At 45.7% G+C, this 16,520-nt stretch overlaps 1 protein-coding gene across 1 annotated transcript in view; it reads left to right on the forward strand.

Annotated features, from left to right (window-relative positions):
- The window catches only part of LOC311143760 (interleukin-1 receptor accessory protein-like 1), a gene marked incomplete at both ends in the record, with an annotated part of 289,988 nt that extends 277,156 nt beyond the window's left edge, over positions 1-12,832 (forward strand). The window contains 2 exons of the mRNA XM_084179638.1: positions 5,179-5,349; positions 12,108-12,832. Coding sequence (XP_084035764.1) covers positions 5,179-5,349; positions 12,108-12,832 — 896 coding nt within the window. The remainder of the gene's footprint in view (positions 1-5,178; positions 5,350-12,107) is intronic.
- Positions 12,833-16,520: the final 3,688 nt, after the last annotated feature.

Below are 16,520 nucleotides of genomic sequence, written 5' to 3' on the forward strand. Positions count from 1 at the left end.
AAAACCCCTCTCTCCTACCTCAAAGAGTGTACTTTCCTCCCTGGATGACCCATGCACACACACACACACACACATGCAAACCCACTGTAATGACTTGGACTCAGGCTTCTGTGGTGATGCCTGCCAGGATTACTTTAATAATTGTGTTTTTTGTTTTTTTCCTTTATTTTGGGGGGGACGGGTTGGGGAGCACAACATGTTTTTTGAGTATCATCTGTTTGAGCCCTGCACCTATGAGTCACACAGGCTGGGTCCTTCTCTCTCTCTCCTCACTCTCGCTCGCTGTCTCTCCTCTTCTCTCTCTCGCTGTCTCTCCTCTTCTCTCTTCTCTCTCTCTCCTCTCTCCTCTCTCTTCTCTTAATTTCAATTCAATTTCATTTTAGGGGTGTCACGATCGTCGTATGGAGTAGACCAATGCGCAGCGTTAGTTGCGAACATACTTCTTTATTAAGTGAAAGCACGAACCAAACAAGAAAACGATAACGTGACAGTCAACGGTCAAACACAAACCAACTCGAACAAGATCCCACCAAACACAAAGGGCAAACAGACAGTTTAAATATGGCTCCCAATCAGAGACAACCAGCCACAGCTGATTGGGAGTCACTCTGGCCAACATAGAAACAATACAACTAGAACTCCCGACATAGAAATACGACACATAGAATGACCACACCCTGGCTCAACATATAGAGTCCCAGAGCCCGGATGTGACAGTACCCCCCCCTAAAGGCGCGGACTGCGACCGCGCCTCAACTAGAACCAAACAGGGGAGGGCTGGGTGGGCATTCCTCCTCGGCGGCGGTTCTGGCTCCGGGCTTGCCCACCACCCTCCAATAATCCCCCCATAGCACCCCTGGTCCGGTCTGGCACCGCTGGCTGGAGCTGAACTGGACATCGTAGGAGCGGGTAGCTTCAGCTCCGTTGTGGAGCAGCTGACCGGTACCTGATCAGGCACCGGTGACCCAGGCACGGGTTGTGCCGGACTGACGACACGCACCCCTGGCTTGGTGCGTGGAGCAGGAACGGACCGGACCGGGCTGACGATACGCACCCCTGGCTTGGTGCGTAGAGCAGGAACGGACCTTACCAGACTGATGACTCGCACCCCTGGCTTGGTGCGTGGAGCAGCAACGGGCCTTACCAGGCGTACGACTCGCACCCCTGGCTTAGTGCGAGTAGCAGGAACGGGCTGGACCAGGCTGACGACTCGCACCCCTGGCTTGGTGCGTGGAGCCGGAACGGGCCGGACCGGGCTGACGATGCGCACCCCTGGCTTGGTGCGTGGAGCAGCAACGGGCCGGATTGGGCTGACGATGCGCACCCCTGGCTTGGTGCGTGGAGCCGGAACGGGCCTTACCGGGCTGACGACTCGCACCCCTGGCTTGGTGCGTGGAGCCGGAACGAGCTTTACCGGGCTGACGACTCGCACCCCTGGCTTGGTGCGAGTGGCAGGAATGGGCTGGACCAGGCTGACGACTCGCACCGTAGCTTTGGTGCGAGTGGCAGGAACAGGCCGGACCGGGCTGGCGACGCACACCGTAGGTTTGGTGCGAAGAGCAGGAACAGGCCGGGCCGGGCTGGCGACGCGCACTGTAGGCTTGGTGCGAGTGGCAGGAACAGGCCGGGCCGGGCAGGCGACGCGCACCGTAGACTTGGTGCGAGTGGCAGGAACAGGCCGGGCCGGGCTGGCGACGCGCACCGTAGGTTTGGTGCGAGGAGCAGGAACAGGCCGGGCCGGGCTGGCGACGCACACCGTAGGTTTGGTGCGAGGAGCAGGAACAGGCCGGGCCGGGCTGGCGACGCGCACCGTAGACTTGGTGCGAGTGGCAGGAACAGGCCGGGCCGGGCTGGCGACGCGCACCGTAGGTTTGGTGCGAGGAGCAGGAACAGGCCGGGCCGGGCTGGCGACGCGCACCGTAGGTTTGGTGCGAGGAGCAGGAACAGGCCGGGCCGGGCTGGCGACGCGCACCGTAGGCTTGGTGCGAGTGGCAGGAACAGGCCGGGCCGGGCTGGCGACGCGCACCGTAGGCTTGGTGCGGGGAGCAGGAACAGACCGGACCGTACTGGGGACACACACCACTGGCCCTACACCGGGATCTGGAACGGGCCGGACCGGACTGGTAACACACCCCAGTACCTCTCGCCGTGCCTCTACACCTTCCTTCCCTTCTTTGACCAGTGGCCCCCGTAACCTGGCGGCCTCCTCTGCTAACCTCCCAAAATGCCCTGTGGCAGCCTCCTGCTGCCCAGTCGCCCATGCCGTGTGCCCCCCCCTAAAAAAATTTTGGGGTTGCCTCCTACCCGTGGACCAGGTCTCCATACTTTTCGCCAGACTCTCACCCCACTGCTCCAAAGTCCAACCTCTCTGCTCTTCACTAGGCTTGGCCCAGTCGAGGTAGCAAAGGCGATCCACTAGAGACAAGCCCGGCGATGGCTCCTGGACACGCTGCTTGGTCCAGTCTTGGTGGGATCTTCTGTCACGATCGTCGTATGGAGTAGACCAATGCGCAGCGTTAGTTGCGAACATACTTCTTTATTAAGTGAAAGCACGAACCAAACAAGAAAACGATAACGTGACAGTCAACGGTCAAACACAAACCAACTCGAACAAGATCCCACCAAACACAAAGGGCAAACAGACAGTTTAAATATGGCTCCCAATCAGAGACAACCAGCCACAGCTGACACTCGTTGCCTCTGATTGGGAGTCACTCTGGCCAACATAGAAACAACACAACTAGAACTCCCGACATAGAAATACGACACATAGAATGACCACACCCTGGCTCAACATATAGAGTCCCAGAGCCCGGATGTGACAAGGGGCTTTATTGGTATGGGAAACATATGTTTACATTGCCAAAGCAAGTGAAATAGATAATAAACAAAAGTGAAATAAACAATAAAAAATTAACAGTAAACATTACACTAACAAAAGTTCCAAAAGAATAAAGACATTTTGTCACGCCCTGGCTCTGGGGACTCTTAAATGTTGAGCCAGGGTGTGGAGGTTCTATGTCTTATTTTCTATGTTGATGTGCTAGATCGTTTAGATCTATGTTGGCCAGGGTGGTTCCCAATCAGAGGCAGCTGTATCTCGTTGTCTCTGATTGGGGACAATACTTAGGCAGCCTGTTTGGCACTAGTCGGTGTGGGATCTTGTTCTGTAAAGGTTTGGTTTGTGTAACCTAGGACTTCACGTATCGTTTGTTTGTTGTTTTGTGTCGTGTTAAGTACGTAATAAAATGTACGCTTATCACGCTGCGCCTTGGTCCGTCTCATCAGTAAACGATCGTGACACATTTCAAATGTAATATTATGTATATATACAGTGTTATAATGATGTGCAAATAGTTAAAGTACAAAAAGGAAAATAAATAAACATAAATATAGGTTGTATTTACAATGGTGTTTGTTCTTCACTGGTTGCCCTTTTCTTGTGGCAACAGGTCACAAATCTTGCTATTGTGATTGCACACTGTGGTATTTCACACAATAGATATGGGAATTTATCCAAATTTTGTTGGAAGCTCTCTTTCTCTCTCAATTCAATTTAATTCAAAGGGGCTTTATTGGCATGAGACACGTGTTTACATTGCCAAAGCAAGTGAAATAAACAAAAGTGAGAAGACACAAAACAACATCAACAAAAAATGATTAGAGTTTAACAGTAAACATTGCAATCAAATCAAATCAAATTGTATGTGTCACATGCGCCGAATACAACAGGTGTAGACCTTACAGTGAAATGCTTACTTACAAGCCCTTAACCAACAACGCAGTTTTAAGAAAAAATCACACAAAAAAATACAATATAAAATAATACGAAATAAAGGTAACAAATAATTAAAAAGCAGCAGTAAAAATAACAATAGCGAGGCTATATACAGGGGGTACCGGTACCGAGTCAATGTGTGGGGGCATCGGTTAGTCCAGGTAATTTAAGTAATATGTAGGTAGAGTTATTAATGTAGGTAGAGTTATTAAAGTGACTATGCATAGATAATAAACAGAGAGTAGCAGCAGCGTAAAAGAGGGAAGGGGGGGCTATGCAAATAGTCTGGGTAGCCATTTGATTAGATGTTCAGGAGTCTTATGGCTTGGGGGTAGAAGCTGTTTAGAAGCCTCTTGGCGCTCCGGTACCGCTTGCCGTGCAGTAGCAGAGAGAATAGTCTATGACTAGGGTGGCTGGAGTCTTTGACAATTTTGAGGGCCTTCCTCTGACACCGCCTGGTATAGAGGTCCTGGATGGCAGGAAGCTTGGCCCCAGTGATGTACTGGGCCGTACGCACTACCCTCTGTAGTGCCTTGCGGTCGGAGGCCGAGCAGTTGCCATACCAGGCAGTGATGCAACCAGTCAGGATGCTCTCGATGGTGCAGCTATAGAACCGTTTGAGGATCTGAGGACCCATGCCAAATCTTTTCAGTCTCCTTAGGGGGAATAGGTTTTGTCGTGCCCTCTTCATGACTGTCTTGGTGTGTTTGGACCATGTTAGTTTGTTGGTGATGTGGACACCAAGGAACTTGAAGCTCTCAACCTGCTCCACTACAGCCTCGTTGATGAGAATGGGGGCATGCTTGGACCTCTTCTTTTTCCTGTAGTCCACAATCATCTCCTTTGTCTTGATGACGTTGAGTAAGACTTAATCTCTTTCCAGGTGAGGGCTTTGTGGTGGAATGTGTGGGCATCACTTCCTTTTAGGTGCTTGTAGAATTGAACAGCTCTTTTCTGGATTTTGATAACTAGTGGGTATAGTCCTAATTCTGCTGTGCATAAATGTTAATGTTGTTCGGTTGTCTTCTTGACATTTTTAGTTCTGATAGGGACACTGAAAGGTCAAATATACTGTTTTTCTCTTTCTACTGCCAAGTTTACACCTTCACTTTTGCTGTGAATCGTTTTGTCAAGAAATGTGTCTAAAAAGGATTGTATTTGTTGTTGGCCAATTGCTTCCTCTAGTCTTGTTGATCCATCAGTCTGGCTTTCTACTGCAGCTCTCAGCTCTGTCATTGTGTCTGGCAATACAATTATCTCTTTCTCTCACTTTCACATAATAAAGATTGTCAATTACCGGTATGTCAATTTTTTGGTGTCTGTTCATGCCTGCATTCATATCCCAGAGTGTGCATATTCTTCACCAGACCTTCTCTGTGTGCTGTCTGTGTTTCTGACAGATAATAAGGACTATGATGCGTACCTGTCCTACACTAAAGTAGACCCAGACCAGTGGAGTCAGGAGACTAAGGAGGAGGAGCGCTTTGCCCTGGAGATCCTCCCTGACGTCTTGGAGAAACACTACGGATACAAACTCTTCATCCCAGACAGAGACCTCATCCCCACAGGAAGTAAGTGGTGTAAGTGATGGCTGTGTGATGGGGAGGGGAGGGTGGAGGGATGGGGTGGGGTGGGGAGGTTAGGGGAGGGAGGGTCTGGTGTGGGGAGAGAGAGTGGGTGGGGTGGGGGGAGGTGAGAGGAGGGTCTAGGGTGCGGAGGGGGCAGGAGGGGAGCGTGTGGGGAGGAGGTAGGGAGGGTGGGGTGGAGTGTAGGGTGGGGTAGAGGAGTAGGGGGTGTGGGGGTGATGAGGGTGGAGGGTAAGGGGGGTAGGGGATTCTGTGTGTGGTTACTTTATATTATGTTTACTAATTGTGTTGTGGCTTGTACAGTTATTGTGGTTATTGTGATTGTTCTTTACTCGGTCATCAGTATACAGTCCTGTGGGGTTTGTTTCATATTCAGCTGTTGTGCATGTTGGAGATATTATTGTACTTTCACTGTAGCTGTTTGTCATTGTCACTCTTGTCTTGTGTATGTACACTGAGTGTACAAAACATTAAGAACACCTTCCTAATATTGAGTTGCACCCCCTTTTGCCCTCAGAACAGCCTCAATTCGTCTGGGCATGGGAATCTACAAGGGGTCGAAAGTGTTCCACAGGGATGCTGGCACATGTTGACTCCAATGCTTTCCACAGTTGTGCCAAGTTGGCTGGATGTCCTTTGGGTGGTGGACCATTCTTGCTACATACTGGAAACTGTTGAGCGTGAAAAACCCAGCAGCGTTGCAGTTCTTGACACAAACCGGTGCACCTGACACCTACTACCATACCCCATTCAAAGGAACTTAAATATTTTGTCTTGCCCATTCACCCTCTGAATGGCACACATACACAATCCATGTCTCAATTGTCTCAAGGCTTAAAAATCCTTCTTTCCCCTGTCTCCTCCCCTTCATCTACACTGACTGAAGTGACATCAATAAGGGATCATAGCTTTCACCTGGTCAGTCTATGTCATGGAAAGAGCAGGTGTTCTTAATGTTTTGTACACTCAGTGTATATGTGTCGTTTGTGCAACAAAGACACTCTAAATAATATATCTATACCATCTATTGAACAACCTTTAGTATTTTGACCCAAACCACCTCTGTCACTTATATAGTTGTCACATATGCTGTATATTGCTTCATATCTATCATATATTGCTTTCCCCTGCATATTGTTGTATCCCTTGTTGTGTATGACAATATACATCAGCGAGTGTTATATGCATACTGTGCATGATCATAGAATGCACGCTTATGATTGGTTGTAACCATCTTAACTGTCTTATTCCTGATGCACTCCTATACCCTGTCATGTTCCTTTCAATAACTATTAAATGGGCTGTGCAGTCAAAAAATGATTTTTCTGTTTTTTAAATGATTTCCACACTATAAGGTTGAAATAACACTCTGAAATAGTGAAAATTATGATAATGCCCTTTTAATGTACAAGCTTTTTGAGAGAAAAAACGCCTGGAATTTCAGCCTGTTCAGGTGGGATGGAGTTTTTGGCCCACAGCATGACATCACAATCCAATTTGATTATTCTGACCAATGGCCAGTCATCTTTTATTTGCATATGTATCCTCCTACTTTGAAGGGGTAAGCGGGGTAGGCTCTAGAGTCGAGACAATCCTATCCACCAATCAGGGCTGTGTATGTAAATATATTGTAATTTGTATCAACACACCCACATGATCAGACTGAGCAGTTCAATGCTCCCCGAAATAAATGATACAAAATATATTTGGAGTTATTTTCATGAAATAAACACACACAGTGATTTATTAGACACAAAAATTAAAAAGACTGCATTGGGTTTTAAAGGAAAACTCCACTCAAAAACAATCTTTTGGTATTTGTTCCATTAGTCCATTGTTGACATACTCCCAAAATGTTTTGCTTGTCAGCACTCAAGTTCAAAATACAGAAATCATCCCTGTATAATGAATTTTGCATCGTATGATGCTGCGCTTTGCAAAATGCATCATACGGGGATGAGTTCTGTGTTTTGAAAGTTACATATCTTGAAAACTTGAGTGTTGACAAGCAAAACATTTTGGGACTACGTCAACAATGGACTAATGAAACAAATATAAAAATATAGTTTTTGGGTGGAGTTTTCCTTTAAGAACCCACTCCCTTTAACCCAGATGCAACATTCTCTCTCACCTTTCTAGCCCAAAGTGTACTTTGTAGCCTATGCCCCACTGACTGTGCCCTCAGCAAGGGGACTGTGTAACGTTGGACATGAGATACAGTTAACTCAGTATACATGCTGTAGGGCATATATATCATAGAGTACATGTTATCTCCAGCAGCGTCCTCTCTAGTTCCCATTCAACCCATTCATGCATTCATGAATATCTTTTGTATGAATATATTCTCATGCATGTGTAGATCTGTCTAGTAGTCCATCTATGCACACGGTGCAGGTTGTTCAGTATCTATTACCACAGCTCTATGTCTAGCTGGGTCAGGATGTTAGGTATCTATTACCACAACTCTACGTCTAGCTGGGTCAGGATGTTAGGTATCTATTACCACAGCTCTATGTCTAGCTGGGTCAGGATGTTCAGTATCTATTACCACAGCTCTATGTCTAGCTGGGTCAGGATGTTAGGTATCTATTACCACAACTCTACGTCTAGCTGGGTCAGGATGTTAGGTATCTATTACCACAACTCTACGTCTAGCTGGGTCAGGATGTTCAGTATCTATTACCACAGCTCTATGTCTAGCTGGGTCAGGATGTTCAGTATCTATTACCACAGCTCTACGTCTAGCTGGGTCAGGATGTTCAGTATCTATTACCACAGCTCTACATCTAGCTGGGTCAGGATGTTCAGTATCTATTACCACGGCTCTATGTCTAGCTGGGTCAGGATGTTTAGTATCTATTACCACAGCTCTACGTCTAGCTGGGTCAGGATGTTCAGTATCTATTACCACAGCTCTACGTCTAGCTGGGTCTGGATGTTCAGTATCTATTACCACGGCTCTACGTCTAGCTGGGTCAGGATGTTCAGTATCTATTACCACAGCTCTACGTCTAGCTGGGTCAGGATGTTCACTATCTATTACCACAGCTATACGTCTAGCTGGGTCTGGATGTTAGGTATCTATTACCACAGCTCTACGTCTAGCTGGGTCAGAATGTTCAGTATCTATTACCACGGCTCTATGTCTAGCTGGGTCTGGATGTTAGGTATCTATTACCACAGCTCTACGTCTAGCTGGGTCTGGATGTTCAGTATCTATTACCACGGCTCTACGTCTAGCTGGGTCAGGATGTTAGGTATCTATTACCACAGCTCTATGTCTAGCTGGGTCAGGATGTTCAGTATCTATTACCACGGCTCTACATCTAGCTGGGTCAGGATGTTAGGTATCTATTACCACAGCTCTACGTTTAGCTGGGTCAGGATGTTCAGTATCTATTACCACAGCTCTACGTCTAGCTGGGTCTGGATGTTAGGTATCTATTACCACAGCTCTACGTCTAGCTGGGTCAGAATGTTCAGTATCTATTACCACAGCTCTACATCTAGCTGGGTCAGGATGTTCAGTATCTATTACCACGGCTCTATGTCTAGCTGGGTCAGGATGTTCAGTATCTATTACCACAGCTCTACGTCTAGCTGGGTCTGGATGTTCAGTATCTATTACCACAGCTCTACGTCTAGCTGGGTCAGGATGTTCAGTATCTATTACCACAGCTCTACGTCTAGCTGGGTCAGGATGTTCAGTATCTATTACCACAGCTCTACGTCTAGCTGGGTCAGGATGTTCATTATCTATTACCACGGCTCTACGTCTAGCTGGGTCAGGATGTTCAGTATCTATTACCACAGCTCTACGTCTAGCTGGGTCTGGATGTTCAGTATCTATTACCACAGCTCTACTTCTAGCTGGGTCAGGATGTTCAGTATCTATTACCACAGCTCTACGTCTAGCTGGGTCAGGATGTTCAGTATCTATTACCACAGCTCTACGTCTAGCTGGGTCAGGATGTTCATTATCTATTACCACGGCTCTACGTCTAGCTGGGTCAGGATGTTCAGTATCTATTACCACAGCTCTACGTCTAGCTGGGTCTGGATGTTCAGTATCTATTACCACGGCTCTACGTCTAGCTGGGTCAGGATGTTAGGTATCTATTACCACAGCTCTATGTCTAGCTGGGTCAGGATGTTCAGTATCTATTACCACGGCTCTACATCTAGCTGGGTCAGGATGTTAGGTATCTATTACCACAGCTCTACGTTTAGCTGGGTCAGGATGTTCAGTATCTATTACCACAGCTCTACGTCTAGCTGGGTCTGGATGTTCAGTATCTATTACCACGGCTCTATGTCTAGCTGGGTCAGGATGTTCAGTATCTATTACCACGGCTCTATGTCTAGCTGGGTCAGGATGTTCAGTATCTATTACCACAGCTCTACGTCTAGCTGGGTCTGGATGTTAGGTATCTATTACCACAGCTCTACGTCTAGCTGGGTCAGAATGTTCAGTATCTATTACCACAGCTCTACATCTAGCTGGGTCAGGATGCTCAGTATCTATTACCACGGCTCTATGTCTAGCTGGGTCAGGATGTTCAGTATCTATTACCACAGCTCTACGTCTAGCTGGGTCTGGATGTTCAGTATCTATTACCACAGCTCTACGTCTAGCTGGGTCAGGATGTTCAGTATCTATTACCACAGCTCTACGTCTAGCTGGGTCAGGATGTTCAGTATCTATTACCACAGCTCTACGTCTAGCTGGGTCAGGATGTTCATTATCTATTACCACGGCTCTACGTCTAGCTGGGTCAGGATGTTCAGTATCTATTACCACAGCTCTACGTCTAGCTGGGTCTGGATGTTCAGTATCTATTACCACAGCTCTACGTCTAGCTGGGTCAGGATGTTCAGTATCTATTACCACAGCTCTACGTCTAGCTGGGTCAGGATGTTCAGTATCTATTACCACAGCTCTACGTCTAGCTGGGTCAGGATGTTCATTATCTATTACCACGGCTCTACGTCTAGCTGGGTCAGGATGTTCAGTATCTATTACCACGGCTCTACGTCTAGCTGGGTCAGGATGTTCAGTATCTATTACCACAGCTCTACGTCTAGCTGGGTCAGGATGTTCAGTATCTATTACCACGGCTCTACGTCTAGCTGGGTCTGGATGTTCAGTATCTATTACTACATCTAGCTGGGTTTCATGTGGAATAGAGCGAAAGAGTGAACACATCCAGTGAGACTACTGCTCAGGCTGTATGGTAGGCAGCTTCAGACAGAATGGGACATCATAGAGGCTCTTACTGTAGTTACTGTACTGCTGGATGAGAGATAGACAGCTGAACGGAGAAGCTAGTCCCTAGTCAGAGTTATACAGCAAGTTGCTAAACAACTGTTCCAGTTTTTGTGTGTGTGTTAGAGAAAGAGAGAGCAAAATAATAAATTATAGTGTAACACATATGCCAGTGTTACACAAGTCCTCTTTGCTGTTTGTGTGCTCTGTGTGTTCTCCTGTGATCTGAGTCTCAATGTTGACATGTTTATGTTTAGGTCTGGCCAATGAGCTTTACCAGGATGACACAAGACTTCTTAGAGGTACACGTCCTCAGTCTCTTCCTCTTATGTCAGCAACTGTGATGCACTTCCTCTCTGGACAGGTAGAGAAGCTTAAGGCGGCCATTTTGTAAGAGTTTACACAGCAGGAGCATAGCTTTTAAGTCAGAACACACACACTCTAGCACACAAACATAGGCACACACACACAATCACGTACACAAACACACATGCCATTGCACACAGACACACACAGATCCAAAAACCTCAGAGAGAGAGAGAGAGATGAGAAAGTGATGTAGGTACAGAGAGTTGACTAAGAACAGTTGTAGTCCACAGGAGGTTGGTGGCACCTTAATTGGGGAGAACTGGCTCGTGGTAATGACTGGAGCGGAATCAGTGGAATGATATCAACTACATCAAACATGGTTTCCAGGTGTTTGATGCCATTCCATTTGCGGCGTTCCGGCCATTATTATGAGCCGTCCTCCCCTCAGCAGCCTCCTGTGATGCAGTTACTGTTTAAACACTAAACTGTTGTCTGACTGCTGTCTCTGTTTGGGGTTGTATGTCTTGTAGTTGTCCATCCATTGTCTCTGTGTATTGTGAGTGGTGTGCTAGATGTGTCTTGTCCACATCATGTTCCAACAAATATGTTACTGTATACAAAACATGTTATAGAAAATATGTTACTGTATACAAAACATGTTATAGAAAATATGTTTCTGTATACAAAACATGTTATAGAAAATATGTTACTGTATACAAAACATGTTATAGAAAAGATGTTACTGTATACAAAACATGTTATAGAAAATAGGTTACTGTATACAAAACATGTTATAGAAAATAGGTTACTGTATACAAAACATGTTATAGAAAATAGGTTACTGTATACAAAACATGTTATAGAAAATAGGTTACTGTATACCAAACATGTTATAGAAAATAGGTTACTGTATACAAAACATGTTATAGAAAATATGTTACTGTATACAAAACATGTTATAGAAAATAGGTTACTGTATACAAAACATGTTATAGAAAATATGTTACTGTATACAAAACATGTTATAGAAAATATGTTACTGTATACAAAACATGTTATAGAAAATAGGTTAGTGTATAGAATAATCTAAGCTGTTTTGAGTTTTCCCTTTCAAGGAGATTGATTGTATGCTGAGTACTTTGGATTCTCTCTCTCCCTATCTATCCAGCATACATTGAGGATGTGGCGCGCTGTGTGGACCAATCCAAGCGCCTCATCATCGTCATGACGCCCAACTACGTGGTGCGGCGGGGGTGGAGCATCTTTGAGCTGGAGACACGCCTCCGCAACATGCTGGTCACCGGGGAGATCAAGGTGATTCTGATCGAGTGTGCCGAGCTGCGTGGCATCATGAACTACCAAGAGGTGGAGGCCCTCAAACACACCATCAAGACCCTCACCGTCATCAAGTGGCGTGGCCCCAAGAGCAACATGCTCAGCTCCAAGTTCTGGAAGCAGCTGCAGTATGAGATGCCCTTCCGCCGCACTGAACCCATGCTGAGCCACGAGCCGGCGCTGGACGTCAGCGAGCAGGGCCCCTTCGGCGAGCTCCAGACCGTCTCCACCATCTCCATGGCAGCCGCCACCTCCACCGCCATGGCCACGGCGCACCCAGAGCTCCGCTCGTCCTTCCACAACTCGTACCACACGACCATGCGGCAGAAACACTACTACCGCAGCTACGAGTACGACCTGCCGCCGGGGGGCACTCTACCGCCGTTGTCGTCACTAGGCAACCAGCACACCTACTGCAACATCCCGCTGACGATGCTGAACGGACAGAGGCCGCCGGCGGGGAAGAGCCGCGAGCACAGCGTGGAGGAGGACCACACTAACCACGCCATGCTGCCGCTGTTGCCCAGGGAGACCAGCATCTCCAGCGTCATCTGGTGACCGGGGCGGGGAAGGCTAGAACCATACGACACTAGCAGAGAAACATGGCACTGTTTGGTCTGGTTTGATTTGGTCTGGTCTGGTTTGGCTTGGATCGCTTTGGATCGGTTTGGTGTCACGCTTCTATGAGCCAGTTCTGATTGACTACTTTAAATATATCTGAGAGATTGTGATGAGTTTGGTTTGGAATGGACCCCTGTGAACAGGCAAGACAAAGTCGGGGCAGGTTTGGTTTGGAACGTGGTCCTTATGTATGCAGAGGAGAAGTTCTTAACTGACAACAACAAACTGTTTGATCAAAAGACATCAGAGTTTGATCAACATGAACTGTGAATAAAAAATAAAAGAACCCACACACTTTGGCACTTGTGCACTCGCACACACACACACACACACTAAAGGAAAACAGGGTCTTGTACATATATTTTCAATTTATTTGTAGCATAAGTGTCTTCCTGTTTGTGTTTTTATGTTTGTTTTTTTATTCAATCATGTTTGTTGCCTTCTCTACTTTGCTTTAACTTGTCACACAGATTTATATATTTCTATTTTTTCTGGTTTTTATTTATTTTCCTTTTTTATTTCGATATGCTTACGAAGAAAGCGAGTATGTCATGTATCTGCGCTGTTGTGTTTTTTATCTTGACTTTATGTAGTTTAAGAGATCCTTTTTTTTAAACACTTTTGGGGAATTGGCTGGACATTGTAACGTTTTTCTCCAAGGAGCAGCATCTTCTTTTTGTTGACCTGTATAAGGTTGTATATCTAGTTTTAAAAACACTCTTTAAAAAATCATAGAATATGCAAAAAGAAGGATGAGCTACTGGTGATGTTGATGGAACTTCCTGTGGACCAGAGGAAGGGGAGGAGTTAGGGAGTGGTCCTAGTCCTCTCCAGTCTGCCAGTCAGTTAGAGCTCTCTCTAAAGCTTCATATTTTCTATAAAAACAAACAGCCTTGCTGTTTTAGCGTGATACTGAAATGCCTCACCTTAAAAATAAATCTGTAGATTATTTTAAAAATAAGTATATTTTTATAACAAAAAGAGTTTGCTTGGAAAGTCATACTTATTTACATTGCATCTGACATGAAGGGGGAGGGAGAGGTGTGTGTGTGTGTGTTAGGTGGTTTTGTACACTACTTTGCTATGTGGTCCCTGGTTTGTTAAAGGCCCAGTGCAGTCAAAAACGTGATTTTCCTGTGTTTTATATATATGTTTCTACACTATGAGGTTGGAATAATACTGTGAAATTGTGAAAATGATAAGGCCCTTTTAGTGTGAGAGCTGTTTGAAAAGCTGTTTGTTCAGCCTGTTTTGGAGGGAGTTTTGGTCTTCCATGGTGACACCATACGGTAAATTAGACCAATAAACCTCTCTGCCAATAACAGCACATTTTCAATTTTCCCCTTACCACTCAAAGCACTTTCAGACAGTCCTAGCAAAATTCTTGCATGTGAATTTGATATTTTCTAAGAAGCTATTTTTGACCATTTTAATTTAAAACAATCACAGTAAGGTACTTAATTGTTACCCAGAAATGATTTGATAGTGAGATAAAAACGGCTGCATTGGACCTTTAAGACAAGATTAATTTTGATTCAAAAAGTAAATGCATTTTCAATGTTTTGGTTGAGTTCTTGAAATATTTTCCCATACTGAGAATTCTTTGTTTTTAATCCATGTTTATCCAGATCATGTTTAACGAAAGAAAAACTGTGTTTGTGCTTTGAAATGCTTTTTTAATTATATTTGAAGGTGTTATTTCTGAGTATGCATAGCAAATAGATACATATTCTATATATGATATAGATATTTATATAAATATATATATATATATATATAAACACGATATTCACTTGGAAGGAAATGTCTATCTTTATAGAAACACAATCATTCTTATCAGTTGCCCTTACTTTCTCACTGCACATTAAAAATGTTGATCTCCTCTTGATTCATTTATGTTCTGTTCATTTTACACAGTCTTCCATGGTCCAAAAGCCAGAAGTGTTTTAGCTCTCCAGGACCAGAATTGAATAGTTCCGCTCTGTAAGTAGTACCTACCGTAGGCAGGCTATATGAAAAGATGATGATTAAACAGTCAAACACTGCCACCTGTTGGTTAATGTTAAATTAGCAATGGCGCAATGAGACAATAATAGGATCCCCACACACGTGCACACATAATCACACGCAGTAACATGGCCAGTGAGTGGCAGGCTGGCATGAATACACACACATCATGTAATCTCTCTCTCTCTCTCACACACACACACACACACACACACACACACACATCATGTAATCTCTCTCTCTCTCTCACACACACACACACACACACACACACACACACACACCATGGTGGCAGGCATCAGTGAAATACCTTGTGTGTGGGGTTGTGTTGTCTGCCAACCTTCTGCCTGACAGCTGGCCTTTTATTACTAGACACACGATTAATAGACTCTTTATTATCTTGATCAATTAGGGGCTTAATTAGAAAGAAAATGGGCCCCGTCAATAGGATGGAGGAACGATCGACAGACCTTTAGTGTGTAGAGAGGAGTGGGGAAAGGGGTGAGGTTATATATCGGGACTATCAGGGGACAAAGTGGAGCTACCATCATGCTTACACCTATCCAATTATTTCAGGTCTACACCAGAGTAAAGGGGTAAGGTCTGATGGGGGATGGGGGCTTGGGGTCCACCCACAGGTTCTGGAATCCCTCATCGTCACGGTAACAGCTCACACTCCTTTTGCCGCCGGCTCCTCCCCACGCACAGTCGCACACACACACACACACACACACTCATCCCCAGTCCTTGGTTGCGATGCGTGGTTGCACACGGGTGCGCTGTTCTGATCGCTCAGAGCGCCTGAACGTCTTGTGTCTCTGCGCTCCATTGCTTCCCTGCTCCTCATCTGTCACACCCACACACGTACACACACACACAGTCCTACAGTACAACAACAGGGTAGGAAGATTGTTTTCTCTAGAAACCGGATTGAATCGAGCCCTAAAACTCTACAAGTTTTGTGTCTTTGAGGTGTTGTGCAGCTCTCCCCACCCCGATTCCCTATCCTCCTGCAGATCTTGGCCAGAGTAGCATTCCCATTTGTTCCCCGGAATATCCTGCCCATTGATGATGGGATTTGGAGAGAGAAGCGAAACACTCCCGGAGGCAATCCAACTCTGCAGGTCATTTCCTCAAGATTTTATTATGCGCACCTGTGACTGCCCTGAAGCTGGGTTGTGTGTGTGTGTGTGTGTGTTTGTGTGTGTGTGTTTGTGTGTGCGTGCGCATACGTGAGACACTATCAGTGTGATATGTGTTTAAACCGTGCCATCTTGTGGCCATAACAGTCCATTGCTGTCTCTCTTACCAGCCTCGTGATAATCCTACAGTGGATACAGTAACCCTCAGAGCTGAGTGCTAGCATGATAAATTAACTCACTGTATCTCAATAGCGCGGCAACAATCACCTATTACCTCAGACAGAGACACAGGAAAAATCTATTGAGTCTGGAAACCAGAGTATGAGCTGAATATCAACATGGGGAGATGTGAATCCAGGACAATAGTGAGTGGTAGAGGACTTATAAAACCAAGCCCTGAGCTATACTGGGATTTCTACCAATCAGTATTGACGAAGGCCATTCTTCACTGCCGTGTACAAACTAGCTTCCTAGGG

This window comes from Coregonus lavaretus (genome assembly GCF_964263955.1).
Source record: "Coregonus lavaretus genome assembly, chromosome: 16".
Classification (NCBI taxonomy): Eukaryota; Metazoa; Chordata; class Actinopteri; order Salmoniformes; family Salmonidae; genus Coregonus; species Coregonus lavaretus.